Here is a 15572-nt window from a genome sequence, read left to right as displayed (position 1 = left end):
AAAAAGAACAACAGAACAAACCCAAAGAAAATAGAAAAAAGGGTATCATAAAGATAAAAGCAGAAATCAATGAAGTAGTAACAGCATAAAATAGGATCAATAATGCCAAGAGACAGGCCAATAAAATAGACAAAACTAAAAAAAAAAAAACAAAAAACACACACACACACACACAAAAAAAAAACGAAAACAAAATAGACAAAACTTTGATAAAAGTGATGTGCAAATAAAAGTAGAATGAAAAAGTGGATCTAACTATAGAAAGAGCAAAAGGTGACTGGAAAGATAATGCTATCTATAACTTAATGCCAGTAATTTTGAAAATGGAAACAGATAAATTCTTAAAAAAGAAAAAAATATATATATATGACTTACCAAAACTGAATCTAGAAGAAATAGAATGTCTGAATGGTCCTATTAAAGAAATGGAATCAGTAGTTAATCTTTCCATAAACAAAACACACAAGGCCAAAACAGTTTTATAGTCAAGGAATAGATCTCTCAAGCAATAGATCACTGATCCAAACTCTTCCAAAGAATAGAAAACAAAAACAAAAACTTTCAAACCCTTTCCTTGATTCTTAAGCTACACATAGACAATATGACAAAGGAAAATTATGGTCCAATCTCTCTTATGCAAAGTACAAAAATTCCAAACAATATTAGCAAATATTAGCAAACTGTAATAGGTTTTAAATAGCCTTAATAGCCACAAGTTATTTACAGCTCCTACCATTAAGAAGGAATCTATTTCTTCACTCTTTGTATCTGGGTGGGCCTGTGAATTACTAAGATGAATAGAATGTGACAGAAGTAGCATGATGTGACTTTTGAGACTACACCTCAAGAAACCTTAAAGCTTCCTCTCTTGCCCACTTAGAATGATATTTCCATGTGATGGAGAAGCCATATGAATGAGAACCAGAGTATCAAAACAGGGAACCTAACAACCCACAGGCATGAAGATCACCATCCTTGACCATCAGTCCTTTTCAGCCACCAGATAACTGTGACCACATAAGTGAGGCCAGGCAGAACTGGCAGAAGAATACCCAGCTGAGCTCAGTCCAAATTAACCATCCATAGCCCTCTGAGGGGGAAAAAATGGTGGTTGTTTTAAGTCATTATTAAGTTTGGGGTTGATCTATTATGCAGCAATAGATAATTGATGCCACAAATGAATTCCAGTAGTGCATAAGAAAGAGAATCCATCACGAATGAGTTGGAATGATCCTAAAAATATGAGGGTGGTTTAAGATGAGGAAAATCTTTAAATGTAATTTACCTCACGACATATTAAAGGAGAAAAAAACATTACCAACTCAGTAAAAGCAAAAAAAAAAAAAGGATAAAATCCAACATTCACTCATTGTAAAACCAAAGACCTGGCAGTTGCCAATAGAAGGAATCGTCCTTAACTTGAGGAAGTGAAGTGAAAGTCGCTCATCTCAGTTGTGTCTGACTCTTTTGCAACCCCATAGACTATACAGTCCATGGAATTCTCCAGGCCAGAATATTGGAGTGGGTGGTCGTTCCCTTCTCCAGGGGATCTTCCCAATCCAGGGATCAAACCCATGTCTCCTGAGTTGTAAGCAGATTCTTTACCAGCTGAGCCACCAGGGAAGCCCCTTAACTTGATAGAGTATCTTTTAAAACCTTACAGCCAAAAATCAATTTTAATGGTAAAACATGAAATGTACTCCCTCTAAAATCAGAAACAAGACAAGGATAGCCATTATTCCCATTACTGTTTAGCATTGCAATAGACCCCTAGCCAGGCACAATAGGACAAGAAAAAGAAATGAAAGAAAGAAATTATTGGAAAAGAAGAAAACAAATTTCATTTAAAGATGACATAATTGTCTACTTAGATAAGCCAAAAAGAAAATCCACAAATTGTTATAACTGAAAAAAAGAGTTTAACAAGATGAATAACTATAATTAATTCAACTACATGTCTATAAACCAAAAATAATTGTAAAATGTAATTAACACAATTTCTTTATACAAGAAAGCATTTATAATAGCAACAAAATCTATAAGGCACATAGAAATAAATCTAACAAAGATTGATAAGACCTGTATGAAGAAAACTAATACTTTGTTAAAAGACATATTTTTTAGAAAGCCCAACTAAATAGAGATATCATTTTTCATGGATAAGAAGACTCAATATTAGAAAGAAGTCAGTTTTTCTTAATCTTTAAATTCAATATAATCTCAATAAAAATTCAGCAAGAATTTTAGCTGATTCTAAAATTCATATAGAGATATAAAAGACCTAGAATAGCCAAGATAATTTTAAAGAAAAGTAAAAAAGTTGGTGAACTTAAATTACTACTTTTTTAAAAATTACTACATTTTTAAGATTTACAGTAAAAGCTACATTAGCCAAAAAATAGATAAATAAATAAAACTTGTAAGAAAAAAAATTCGTCTATGGAGAAAGGAATGGCTACCCACTTCAGTATTCTTGCCTGGGAAGTCTCATGGACAAAGGGGTCTGGCGGGCTACAGTCTGTGGGTGTGGGGTCACAAAGAGTTGACTATGACTCAGTGACTAACACTTTCACTTTCATAATAAAGCTACATTAATTAAGATAATGTGATACTGGCATAAAAATAAACAAATAGATGGATGTAACAGAGAACAGGCCCCAGAAACAGACTCACACAAATACACTCACTTGATTTTCAACAAAGACACCACAGCAATTTAAGTAAGAAAATAAGTTTTTTTAATGAAGAAAATGTATATTTTTATGGGGGAAAAACCAAAACTTTGATTTCTTCTATATACAAGAACCTAGATAAGTCACAGACCTAAACATGAAACCTAAGACTATAAAGCTTCTGGAAGAAAACATTAGAGAAAAATCTTCACATTCTTGGGGTAGGCAAGATTTCTTAAACATGACCAAAAACACTAAGCACTAAAAAACTGATAAATTGGACTTCATCTAAATTAAAAACTCAAAAAATAAATAAATAAAAAAAAATAAATTAAAAACTCATGCTTATTAAAACACAGTATTAACATAAAAATGCAAGTCAAAGGCTGTGAGAAGATATTCACAATACACATATCTGGCAAAGGACTCAAATCCAGAATGCATAAAGAGCTCTTACAAATCAATAAGAGAAAGACAAGCTGTTTTAAAAATTGAGCAAAAGACTAGAACAGACATTTCACAAAACAATATATTTGGATGGCCAATGAGAATATGAAAAGGTGCCCAATAAAATTTTTCAACAGGGACATGAAAAGTAAAACCAGAATGAGACAATTCAAAAACACCCACCAGAATGGCTAAAATTAAAATCTTGACAATAACTTATAATGTAAATAGATCTGAAAAAGAATACATATCTATCTATACATGTACTACTGAATCACTTTGCTATACACCTGAAACATTGTAAATCAACTGTACTTCAATAAAAATTTAAAAATTTTAATTTAAAATCTTGATAAAAAAGTATAATATACCTAAGAAAACATCTAATATATATCTATAAACAGTATGGAAAAAAATGATCAAACTTTATTGAAATACATTGAATGGAGAGGTATACTGTTTTCATGGGTAGGAAAAAGCAATATTGTAAAGATGTCCACTTTTCCTAAAATAATGCAACGCCAACCAAAATCTCAAAAGTTTTTAATGTATGTTCTATACATAAGTTATACTTCAATAAATATGTTCCTTTTAAATTAAGAAACTGTTTCTTTAAAGACATTATAGAGAGGAAAAAGACAAACCACTTTTCTCAATCTTTGAGAAAAGATCATTGCAACACATATAACAACAAAGGATTAGTTTCAGGATATATAAAGAACACATTCAAAACAATAAAGAAAAAACCTTCAAAGAATCCAATAGAAAAGTGGGCAAAAGATAGGAAAAGGAACTTCACAGAAGAGGAAACACAAATGACCAAGGCAGAGAGAAAAAAACGCCAATCCCATTTGTAATAAGGATAATTCAAATTAAAACCACAATGAGATTTATAACCACTAGATTAGCAAAATTAAGAAATCTGATGATTCCAAATGTTGGAAAGCATGTGAATCAATGGAAGCACTTATATAGTGCTGATAGAAATAAAAAGTTTGTTATTATCTCATAAAAATGAACATTGTGTACTCTGTGACCCAATAATTGTACTCCAAGGTATACCTCAGAGAAATTCTTGCAAATGAGCACCAGAAGATGGATAAAAGGATGTTCATAATGACACTCTTCATGATAGCAAAGAATGGAAATTATACAAATGTCCATCAACAGAAGACTGGAATGAAAATAACGGACTACATTTGCAACACTTGGATAAAAATTAGAAACAGAATGCCGAGTGAAAATGCAAGAAAAGTTTGTAGAATATAACATCATTGTTTTTAAAGTTAGAAACAAGAAAGAAATAATATATTACTAAGCAATACTTTGTGCAAATACTTTTTTTAAAACTACTTTTAAAAAGTAAATGAGTGATTAAGAAAATTGAAGACAGTGATTACCTCTGGAGGGGAGGCAAGGGAATAAAAGAAGAGAGGCAGACACAAGCAAAGATAAATGTGTCCGTAATGTTCTTGTTCTTGAGATGGGTGGTTGATTGATTAGGCATTCATTTTTCAATATTACTTTTAAGACAATGGAAAAATACAATACAGAATATTAGCAACTCTGGCAAACTGGAGGATAAAGCTCCCATCTAAGGACATCTGAATTTTAGAAATTGTAAACACTGTGCTGGCCAAACAAAATAAATTTTGAGCTAGACTTGGCTCATGGACTGTCAGTCTGCAAGTCCCAGTCTAGTTTAATGAACTTCAGACTTTTAGTCTATGGACATTGCAGAGGACTTAGCACCAACTTGCTGCTGCAGGAAGAAACAGACAAACAAAGAAAAACCAGACAGACAGACAAGGAGAAATTTAAGGGAAGTACTTAAAGATTAGATGAAGAGAGGAGAGGAATGAGAGAAGGAAGGCATAAAAAGAGAAAGGAAAAAAAAAAACACTAGAGAAGAGAGAAAAGAAGGAGACACATAATACCAGGAAGCAGCGGGCAGCCGGACAAAGAGAGAGGTGGAAGAGGGGGGAAATAAGTATGAAGGGCCCGGAGGGGAGAAGAGGGGAAAAAAACCACTGTCTCCTGCATATTAGCTGCAGTATCGGGCACTTCAACACTTTTCCCCAGTAAAACAATCACAACTTGAAGAGACAGGTTGTAGTAGCCTGATTTTCAGAAAGATGAAATGCATTGTTCAACTAGGAGTCAGTGTGATTCCCAAATGCTGTTCTTTCTACTATACCACATCCAATTGGGCTAGAGGGAAGAAATGCAGAAATGCTGATGGAGAAAAGTGTGACCTGGGATAAGATGGGGTTTGCCGTTTCCCTGCCAGCCTGTAACAGCCCCTTCTTCTCAGCCTCTCGCGTGAACCACAGGCCCTAGGGTCATGAGGCCAGTGGGTACCCTGGTCAGTCAGAGTATGTGCTGGACAGGACGTAACCTTAAGTCACTGAGCTTGAGGTGTTTCTGTGTACAGCTGTCCCTCATTATCCATGGGGGACTGATTCCAGGATCCCATGGATACCAAAATCCAAGGATGCTCAAGTCCTTTATATAAAATGGCATAATATTTGCATATAACCTCTGTGCATCCTCCCATATACTTTAAATCAGCTCTAGATTAATTATAATACCTCATGCAATGTAAATGCCACATAAATTAGTTGCAAACATAATGTAAATGCTATGTAAATATTTGCCAGCATGAGGTAAATTCAAGTTTTGTTGGAACTTTCTGGAATTTTTTTTTCAAGTACTTTGACCCATGCTTGGTTGAATCCATGGATGTTGAACCTGTGCATATGAAGGGCTGACTATACTCAGGGACTCTTAGCTAGCAGACCCAGAGGTGTCTCTAAAACCTCCGTGTATCCTCAGCAGTCCCTAGGTCCTGGTTTGAGATCTTCCCTGTGATGTTCCCTTAAGCCAGAAGCCTGAGCAATCTCTATATCCTTTCTTACTTGATAGTCCTGTAGTTATCTTGTTAGAGAACTATTGTGTTTCAGGGTTACCAGATGCCTAGTTTCATCCTACAAATAGTAAGTTCATCTCCAAATCTGGGAAATGTGGGGTCCACAGAAAGAAGTAGTTATAACTAGGGGAACAGGGGCCTTTTAATGAGAGAGGGGCAGAGATGCCCACATCAGCACAGAGACACAGAAAGGAGGGAACAGAGGGTCTCAGAGAAAGAAACAGAGGCAGGATACCAAGAGTGGGGGACAGAGCATACAGACCCAGGGAAGCAGACAGTGGTTTAGACACCAGATTCAGATTTGGTCAGATGAAGTCAAAGTGATCCCTGGGCACAGAGAGCCTCAGCAGCTGGCAGAACAGAAGAGGCACAGGGTGGTGGCTGGACAGGCCAAGGGGCAGGGGACGGGGAGGAAGGTGGGAGCTTCCGTGGGGATTTGTTTGTCCATACCACGCAGGAGGGTTGGCCACCTTGGTGCTGCAGCTCCAGAAAGGGGTCCAGTTCCTCTTGGCTCCGCAGTAAGGAGGGCTCCTCCGGGCCTGTGCATCCCGATGCCTGCAGTTTGTTCCTGAAACACACATTGCCGCCGCTGCCCTCCGTACCCAGTGGCTGCTGACGGGCACCAGGGAGAAACACCGCCTCAGCCCAGTCCCTGTTGCTTGCCCCCAGCCCAGCCCTTCCTGTTGGCATAGGCGCGGGCCAGACCCAAACTGGCCTCCCTTTCGGGCTGTGCTTCAGCAAAGCTGTGGCACTGGCTGCGGGCAAGGACGACCCCTGCTGGTCAAAGGGCAGTACTGCGCTCCAGAAGACAGCCGGCGGTCAGCGCGGAGGGAAAGGGGATGGGGGTTCTGATGCGAACCTTAGCCCCTCCTCAGATAAATGGTGTGCCCAGGGCCCCCTTCCTTCTCACCCAAGGGACAGAATTAGTGCCTGATCGTGAAAGGTGAACCTGGGAGATCCTGAGATATAGCTGGCATCACAAAAGTCACCTCTGCCTTAGACGAGCTGCTCTTAGGAAGGTGCCATGAGTCCTGAAGACCAGGCTTCTCACCCAAGTTCCCTCCCAAGCCAGTTCAGAGGCAAAGGTCCTCTCCCCTCACACGCCCAGCCAGCCCTGCCCAGGAGCTCGAGAAGTGTGGTCTACTTACCAGGCTAAGAGAATTTGTCCAAGGGGACCATTGCCAAAGCAGAGAGACAGGCCCTTCCAAGGCTGGCAGGCCCTCACAGGCACCACTCACACTGAACCCTTCATGCTGAGCCCCGGGCCTTCTCTTTCTGACTTCCTCTCTGTCTTTGGGGAAGTGGTCAGGGTTTTTCCAGGAGAGGGGAAGAGCTGGGTCCCTCACTTCCGGTTTGTCACACATATATAGAACCCTGAGCAGGAGGAGCTCTTCCCCCATTGTACGGCTGGACTACTATGTCTAAACATCATGGGCTGCCTCAGCCCACACCATCACGCAGGCAGCAGTTTGGGAAAGGGGGCTAGGTCCCATGCCCCAACCCTGGGAGCACGTCTCTCAAGAAAATTCCCAAAGCTCTCTGGGCCTGTTTCCTCATGTGTAAAATGAGGCGATTGGGCCATATGATTCCTGAGTCCCTTCCAGCTCTGACTCTGCTGTATGTGCTATGAAACCCAAGTGGGAGGAGGAGGCAGTAAGACCCGAGTGTCCTGCTACTCCCCTCCCCTCCCCTCCATACCTCCCCCTCTCCATTCTCACCCACTGCCCTGGAGACTAGTAGAAGGAAGGAGCTAGGATGCTAGGGAGAGCCACATGTTGAAAGGCAGACTCCATTCTCCCCAAAGGCCCACCACAGGCCTGGGTTCAGACTCTCTAGACAAGAAGCTCAGGGCCAAGGCCTCTTCAACTCCTGTCATTCCTTCCCAACCACTTTCTCCTGGGTCTAGGACTTGAGAGAAGGAGAGACAGAAGGTCCCCTGGTGTTTTACCTGCTCAGTGGATCCTGGAGCTCCCTGCCCGGCCCCCAGCTATGCCTTTTGAAGGGGTCGTAGTTGTGGCTGTGGGCACGAAAAGCGCCCGACCTTCGGAGGGGTACAGCATGGAAGGCTTCGCCCTCCCTTTTTTCCCCCTCCTTCTCATTCTCCTCCTCCTCCTCCTCTTCCTCCAGCTGTGCTCTGGACTCAACTGCAGAGAGGCAGCGGCGAGTGTGGCCTCGGGGCACCAGGTCTCCACCTGCGAGGAACACCTCTGGGACTTCTCTGTTCATGGGAGGCGCACACAGGCCAGTCTGGATCAAGAAGACAGAGAACAGTGAGCAGAGTTCTAGAACTCTGAACCTTGGAACTAGGAAAGTGTCACAGTCAGCCAGGCCTCGAGCATCGAGTCACCCACTCCTCCCTTCCCCAAGGCAGAGAACTGGAGGATGGTTGGCTCAAGATCACACAATTAGCTGCAGAGTCAAACCAGGAACTTGGGTTTTCTGACTCCCAGTCTAGTGTTCTGTCCAGTACATAATGACATCCTCATTCACTCATTATCATTCCATTTGGTGAGCACCTACCTGACAGGAAACCATGCCAAGCAAAGAGAAATAGATATTGTTCTTACCCTCAAGGAATTCATTCTGGTGAGTGAGTGCATGCATGTGTGCATGTGTGCATGTAGACAAAAGCACAAATCACAAACAACTGGCCAGAATTTGCCAAATGTCACAAGAAAAGTTTCAAAAAAGAAGGCTTTGTGCTGAGTACATATAACCAGTTGGAGGACTCGGAAAAGGGAAACAGAAGGAAGTAAATAGCTTTTGAGATGGGCCTGGAAGGGTGGAGTGGTTAGGATTTGGCCACGTTGGAGAGGGAGGAGTCTAGGCAAATAAAACAGCAGGGAGAAAAGGTGTGTGAGTGAGACAGTATCATGACTTCTTCCTTCTAAAACTCTGGTCATCTGGGGAGTAAGACAGCTATTCTGACCTCTCCCCATGGAGCAGAGCAAAGGGCCCCCAAATTAGCCATGTTGAAATTCCTCTACTCTCTCTCCCAGGTGGGCATTGTTCTCACAGCCCAACACTCCTGGAGGCCGTCAGGGCTTGCCTCAGTGTGTCTCAGAGTTAAGAACCCTCAGGAGCTCTTAAAGTTGAAAATGATAAGCCCCGCTCCAGAAACAAGTACCAAATACCAGAGTACCAAGGTGGCGGAGGGGCGGGCAGGCAGCTCACATCAACTGCATCTACCTCTGCACTCCCTCCCAGGCCCCGTCTCTGTAGAACTTCTGCTAGAATGAGTTTCCCAGGCTCCTCTTCTCCCAGGAGAGGAACAGCTGAGATGCTGGGAGGACCCAGGAGGACCAGGAAGCAATGAGCCAGAACTCGCCCTCCTCCCAGGCTTCCTGTGAGGGCGTCAAGCCTTCTGCAGGTTATGTTACTGCCCGCCCCCGACGTGCGCGCGCGCACACACACACACACACACACACACCCCTAAAATCCAGGACACACACACACACACACACACACACACACACCCCTAAAGTCCAGGTTGTTGGAAGGTCGTTCCTTCCAGCTGCTTCTCCCTCCCTCACTGCAGCCTGCTGCCGCTGCACCCAGAACCACTGAGACGGTGCCTGTGCACACACACACACACACACACACACACACACACACACACACACACACACCCCTAAAGTCCAGGTTGTTGGAAGGTCGTTCCTTCCAGCTGCTTCTCCCTCCCTCACTGCAGCCTGCTGCCGCTGCACCCAGAACCACTGAGACGGTGCCTGTGCCCCGCTGCACGCCTGCCTACCATGGGGAAGGGAGGACACAAGTACTCAGGCCTCTGCAGGGGGATTCTGCTGCTCTGCCAGGTGGGTCTAAGAATAGAAAACGAGAGGCCAAGGAGACCAGCCCAGGCCTGGTGTCTCAGCCTATCTGGAAGCCACATAGAGGGGGCCTCTCATCCAGCCACTGGGACACATCCTCTGTGTCCCCAGACTTGGGCCTCATGTCATCTGATGTGCCGTCTGCAAACAGGATGGCCCGGGGACTTCCCTAGTGGTCCAGTGGTTAAGAATCCACCTTGCAAGGCTGGGGACGTAGGCTCAATCCCTGGTCAGGGAACTGGGATCCCACATGCTACAGGGCAAAAAAGCCCACGTACCGCAACTAGAGAGTCCGTGTGCCACAATGAAACATCCCACATCCCATCTTAGAACAGAGATCCTAAGACTCAACACAGCCAAATAAACAGATATTTTAAAAAAATAAATGGAATGGGCAGTTCTGCAGGGAGCAGGACAGAGCCTGAGGGACACAGCATGATCCCTGCCAACCAGGGGTCTCAAAGCTGAGATTTGGGGCAAGGGGCGGGAGGTACTGATAAAAAAGTATTAAGGGAAGCTGGGAGGAAGGAAAGAGTAGGAACTGGGAGTGCCCCTCACAACAGGGGCTAGGAATAGGACAGAAATGGGCACTGAGGGGGCACCATGAGGACCTTGGATCTGGCATTCAATAACCTCACAAAAGAGAAAAAGCTGTTAGACCTATACCCCTTGTACCCAGCTTCTATCTCCTCTTCCTGGCTAGATTTTGCTCACGGGGCTGGATTTGACTAGATGAATGAAAAGCAGTGAATGGATGCCCTTTCCTTTCCCTCCATCCCTGGAGATGCTTCCTGTTGGAGGTGGTACCTTGCTGCCTTGGCCTGGTGGATAGACATTTTTAATCCAGAGATCTTCGTGTCCTGGGATCTCACCCTTCTTCCTCCAACTGAGACCACCTTGAATCTGACCTCTTCTCAAAGATCTACCTTCTTTCTAGCCTCTTCTGTCATGTCATTCATGGTCTCTGCTCTCTGTGAAAATGGAATCCACTGGACTCCTTCTCCCTCATATCTTCATTCCATTCTTCGGAAAGTTTTTTCTGTTTTCTAAATTCCACTCCTTCATGCTATAATGTCAATAATTTTCATTCTCTCCTTCAAAGAGATGAGGTTTAGCAAGGCTTCCTCATCCCCCTCGCAGAGATACTCTGCCCTCCGCTTTCTGTGACTGTGTTCCCTTCCTCGCTGCTCCTTCCATCAGTTCTCTCCCAGCCACCTCCCATCTTTCCCTGGGTTCCCGAGCTCAGGAAATGGTACAAGGGAGCGGCCAGGGCTAGGGCTCACACAATGGCTTTATTTAGCTCCTGAATGAGATCACATCGTGTCACATCACTGCTTCCGCTGAGCAGAGATAGGAGAGTCTGAAATAGGTCTGGGATCAGATGCTGCAGATGGGGGCAGGGGAGGAAAGCCAGAAGGGGCCCTCAGTTACTTTACTTTTCCTCCTGCCTCAGATCAGATGCTTTTCCCACCAACACAGACCATCAGCATCTCCTGATTTCCCCTCTGTGTGTAATCTCCATCATTTCCCTAGTCGCCACTGATTCGTTAGACATTCTACCGTGTGCTGAGATGGAGGTATGTATTATTTTAATAGAGAGAGATTTCTCTTATTCAGAACTCTGAGACCATAATTTCTTCAGGATGCTACAGTGGCTTTGAAGTTCGGCAGATTTGCTAGCTCTGCCACCTTCATAAGCCACGTGACCTTGGGCATCTCAATAAATAACCACATGACACTGCTTATTTCATGTTTTTGAGCTCTGGAATCATCTGTAAAATGGGAATGATAATACTACCTTGCAAGGACATTGAAAGACTTGATGACAGTGTAGGTAAATACAACTAATACTGTGCCTGACACATATTAGGTACTTAGTAAGTGCTAGTATTGTTGTTGTTGCTATTATTTAGAGGCAGAGAGAAAGCAGAGCACTGAGAAATGGAGATCTGGAGAGAGGAAGGCTCAAGACAGAAGCACTATATGATGGTTACCTCACTGTTACCTCTTAAAAAGAGAGAGTGAATAAATAACCCACAGGCTGACACTAAAACAGCTGTGATGGGAACTAATGATCATAAAGTACTTCTGATATAAAAGAAGCAAACAACCAGAGCAAGAAGGACCTTGATGAACCTGATGAACCTCTTCAAAGAGAAGGGAGGGGCGATAGCCTCTGGTGATTTGCAGCAGAGGTTGGCAAACTATGGCCTGTGGTCAAATCTGTACTATTTTCTTTCTTTTTTTTTTTTTTTTAATTTTCTTTTTTATATGCTTGGGGAAAAAAATCAAAAGAAGAATACTACTTTGTGACACATAAAAATTGTATGAAATTTAAACTTCAGTGCTCATAAATAAAGGGTTTACTTGGAACACAGCCATGTTCATTCATTTACATATGGTATATGGCTGCTTTTGCATTACAACAGCAAAGTTGGTAGTTGCAACAGAGACCATATGGCCTGTAAAGCCGAAAATATTTATTATCTGGGTCTCTACAGAAAAAGTTTGCAGGCTCTTGATTTAGAGAAGCTGGGCCTCAGAATCTCAGGAAGGAGAGAAAAAGTGATTAAAGAGAGACAGTAAGGCTCACTGCTCACCAGCCAGGCATCTGCAACCAGCTTAGGGAAGAGGGACATCAAAGACCCCAGCTCATCCATTTCCTAAATAGCATCTGAGCCTACAGGGGTAGAGGCTTAACCCACAATCAGTGCCTATATCATCTTGTGGGACCCTCCCAACCATTTCTTGAGATAGATGTTATTTCTATTTTGCACCAGAAGAAACAGGCACCACAGAGAGGGACAGTCACTTGCTCACGGTCACAGGGCTGCAAGAGGTAGAACTGAGTTTTCACAGCAGATCCAGCGCACTGCAGAACCTGAGTTCTCCTCTGAAACCAGAAGGCAAGCTCCCAATGAGCGCCAGTGGCTAGCTTTGAAAGAAGTCTGGGGAATTCTCTGGCAGTCCAGTGGTTAGGACTCCATGCTTTCACTGCCGAGGGCACAGGTTCAACCCCTGGTCGGGGAACTAACAGCCCATCCCACAAACTGCTCGGCCAAAAGGAAAAAACAAAAAAGAAATCCAGCACTGTTGTTATTCACTCCCATTCTCATCCTCATTTCTGCCCCCTCCACACCAGCCAGAGAGAGAAAGCAGCTTCCAGAAGAAAGTAGATGGGGGAAAAAAAAAAAAAAGAAAGTAGATGGGGGTTAAGTTAAATTTGTCCTTTCTACTCCCTCTGGATCTTAGATATCTGAATGAGGTGATGGGTGGTGGGCAGGGAGGGCCCTGCTTACGTTTGCTGCCAGCAAACACTGAGGGTAGGAACTGCTCAGAGCAACCCCACAGCTGGGCACGTGGGATGCTGGGCAATGCTGTCGGGCCCCTTCACAGTCTGGGTGGCTTCCTGGGTCTGGCTCTGGGGTCCTAAATCTCCCCAAGGGGGAAATAATGGGGAGGACCTGAACAAAACTAGAAAGTAAAGAATGGGGAGGAAGGGAGAGGCCAGGTGGCATGATCTGCGGGCTTCTCCTCCAGGTCTCCTAGCCCTGGGGGACAGGGTCATAGAAAACCCTTTGATGGTTCAAAATGTAACATACCTGCTTCTTCTCACATAGAAAGTAAATCATTAATCCAACAGTATCCCACATAAAAGACTACAGCAGTACTTCAGGTAAAGAAGGCTTCAGTTTAAAAAAAAAAGGCGGCTTCAGTAACCACAGTTCCTCCCCACCTCTCCCTGCTCCCCGAACACCCCATTCTACAGTGGGTCATATGGCACCCAAGTCTCTAATACCTCCTCACCTCACCCTGACTTGGCTTCACCATTGCTCTATTTCTCAGTGTGAGACATACGAGATTTTGCTATGTGCTCAACATTGTGTAAGTGAGGGCTTTTCAGGTGGCTCAGTGGTAAAGAATCCGCCTGCCAGTACAAGAGATTCGGGTTAGATCCCTGGGTTGGGAAGATCCCCTGGAGAAGGAAATGGCAACCTACTCCAGCATTCTTGCCTAGAAAATCCCATGGACAGAGGAGCCTGGTAGGTTACACTCCTTGGGGTCGCGAAAGAGTTGGACTCGACTTAATGACTAAATTACAACAGTGCCATAAAATTAAAAGATGCTTGCTCCTTGGAAGGAAAGCTATGACAAACTTAGCACACTAAAAAGCAGAGATACCACTTTGCAAACAAAGGTCTGTATAGTCAAAGCTATGGTTTTTCTAGTAGTCACGTATGACTACAGTGCCCACCATTGTGTTTGCACGTAGACCTTTCTGGGTCCTGCCAGACGCTGATAGGTGCTAAAGAAATATGTGCTGAATATGTTGTTCAGTCACTAAGTCGTGTCCAACTCTCTGTGACCCCACGGACTGCAGCATTCCAGGCTTCCTTGTCCTTTACTGTCTCCTGGAGCTTGCTCAAATTCATGTCCATTGAGATGGTGATGCCATCCAACCATCTCATCTTCTGTCATCCCCTCCTCCTGCCTTCAATCTTTCCCAGCATCAGGGTCTTTTCCAATGAGTCAGTTCTCTGCATCAGGTGGCCAAATTATTGGAGTTTCAGCTTCAGCATCAGTCCTTCCAATGAATATTCAGGGCTGATTTCCTTTAGGATTGGCTGGTTTGATCTCCTTGCAGTCCAAGGGACTCTCAAGATTCTTTTCCAACACCACAGTTCAAAATGCAGAATCTTAATTCCCTGACAAGGGATTGAACCCGTGCACCCTGCAGTGGAAGCCCAAAGTCTTAAGCACTGGACCATCAAGAAGTCCCACCATATCTCCATAAAGATCAGCTATCAAGCATCTGAAACACCCACCCCAAACCACCCCCCGCCTCTTTGATATGTTAGGCTCACAAAGCAATCTGGACTTTTGCTGCTTTGGGCTTCCAAGTGTGACCATCTTCTTTCTTTCTTTAAATAGATTTGCAAACTGAACCTAGGGATCCTGTCCATTCTTTCTGCTATGCTTGTATGCTTTCTCTACCAGAGGTTTGCTGGGACCCAGGCTAGATGATGTGTGGGTGCGAGGGAATAAAAGGGGCAAAGCCAATCAGTCCCTTTCCACCTCCTGTCAGTTTCTTGGCCTGGCTCCTGGGTGCCATGCCAGAAGGGTGGGGCAAGAGAAGGGCTCAGGTCCAGAGGGACACACCTGAGAAGACTTTGACCATAGAGTCCCAAGGAATTAACCCATTAGATCCCAGGGAACACCTGAAGGTTGTGGGTGAAGGAGGAAGCCTCTAATCTGAATGGATGGAGTCGTCTGGAATCTGGAAGCCTCTGAGCCTCAGATATGAGTTGGTGGCCCTTTAAATCTTACAATTAACTCAGACAGATGAAGGGAGTACTGTCAGGTCTTAGAGGAGGGGACCCTGGGTGAATTAGGACTTGAGATTTTAAAATTCTAGCCATCCTTTTTTGTCCATACCTCTTGAGTAAGAAAAAGAGACTAGAAGACATCATAATGGACTTTGCTGCCAGGTGAACTTGAGTTTGACTCCCTCTTAATTGACAACGGTTTGCTATTTAACTGGGCTTCCGTGGTGGCTCATTGGTAAAGAATCCTTTCAATGCAAGAGACCCAGCTTTGATCCCTGGGTTGGGAAGATCCCCTGGGGAAGGAAATGGCAATCCACCCCCGTATTCTTGCGTGGAAAATCCCATGGACAGAAGGATAAACCTCACA

At 43.8% G+C, this 15572-nt stretch overlaps 1 protein-coding gene across 4 annotated transcripts in view; it reads right to left on the bottom strand.

Moving 5' to 3' along the window:
* ARHGEF2 (Rho/Rac guanine nucleotide exchange factor 2) overlaps positions 1 to 15572 on the bottom strand; it is a 48629-nt gene that overhangs the window by 32502 nt on the left and 555 nt on the right. For 2 of the 4 annotated variants that reach the window (XM_043454091.1, XM_043454097.1), the window contains exons 2-4: positions 7997 to 8295; positions 6499 to 6616; positions 376 to 414 (exon numbers count right to left, since the gene is read on the bottom strand). In XM_043454091.1, coding sequence (XP_043310026.1) covers positions 376 to 414; positions 6499 to 6616; positions 7997 to 8274 — 435 coding nt within the window. In that variant the 5' untranslated portion in view covers positions 8275 to 8295. Of the gene's footprint in view, positions 1 to 375; positions 415 to 6498; positions 6719 to 7196; positions 7309 to 7996; positions 8296 to 15572 lie in introns of those variants that run through there. The other 2 variants (XM_043454125.1, XM_043454107.1) reach the window with 2 other exon arrangements.

The sequence above is a fragment of the Cervus canadensis genome, chromosome 2 (assembly GCF_019320065.1).
Source record: "Cervus canadensis isolate Bull #8, Minnesota chromosome 2, ASM1932006v1, whole genome shotgun sequence".
Lineage (NCBI taxonomy): Eukaryota > Metazoa > Chordata > Mammalia > Artiodactyla > Cervidae > Cervus > Cervus canadensis.
This window is presented reverse-complemented; position numbering and strand designations above follow the sequence as displayed.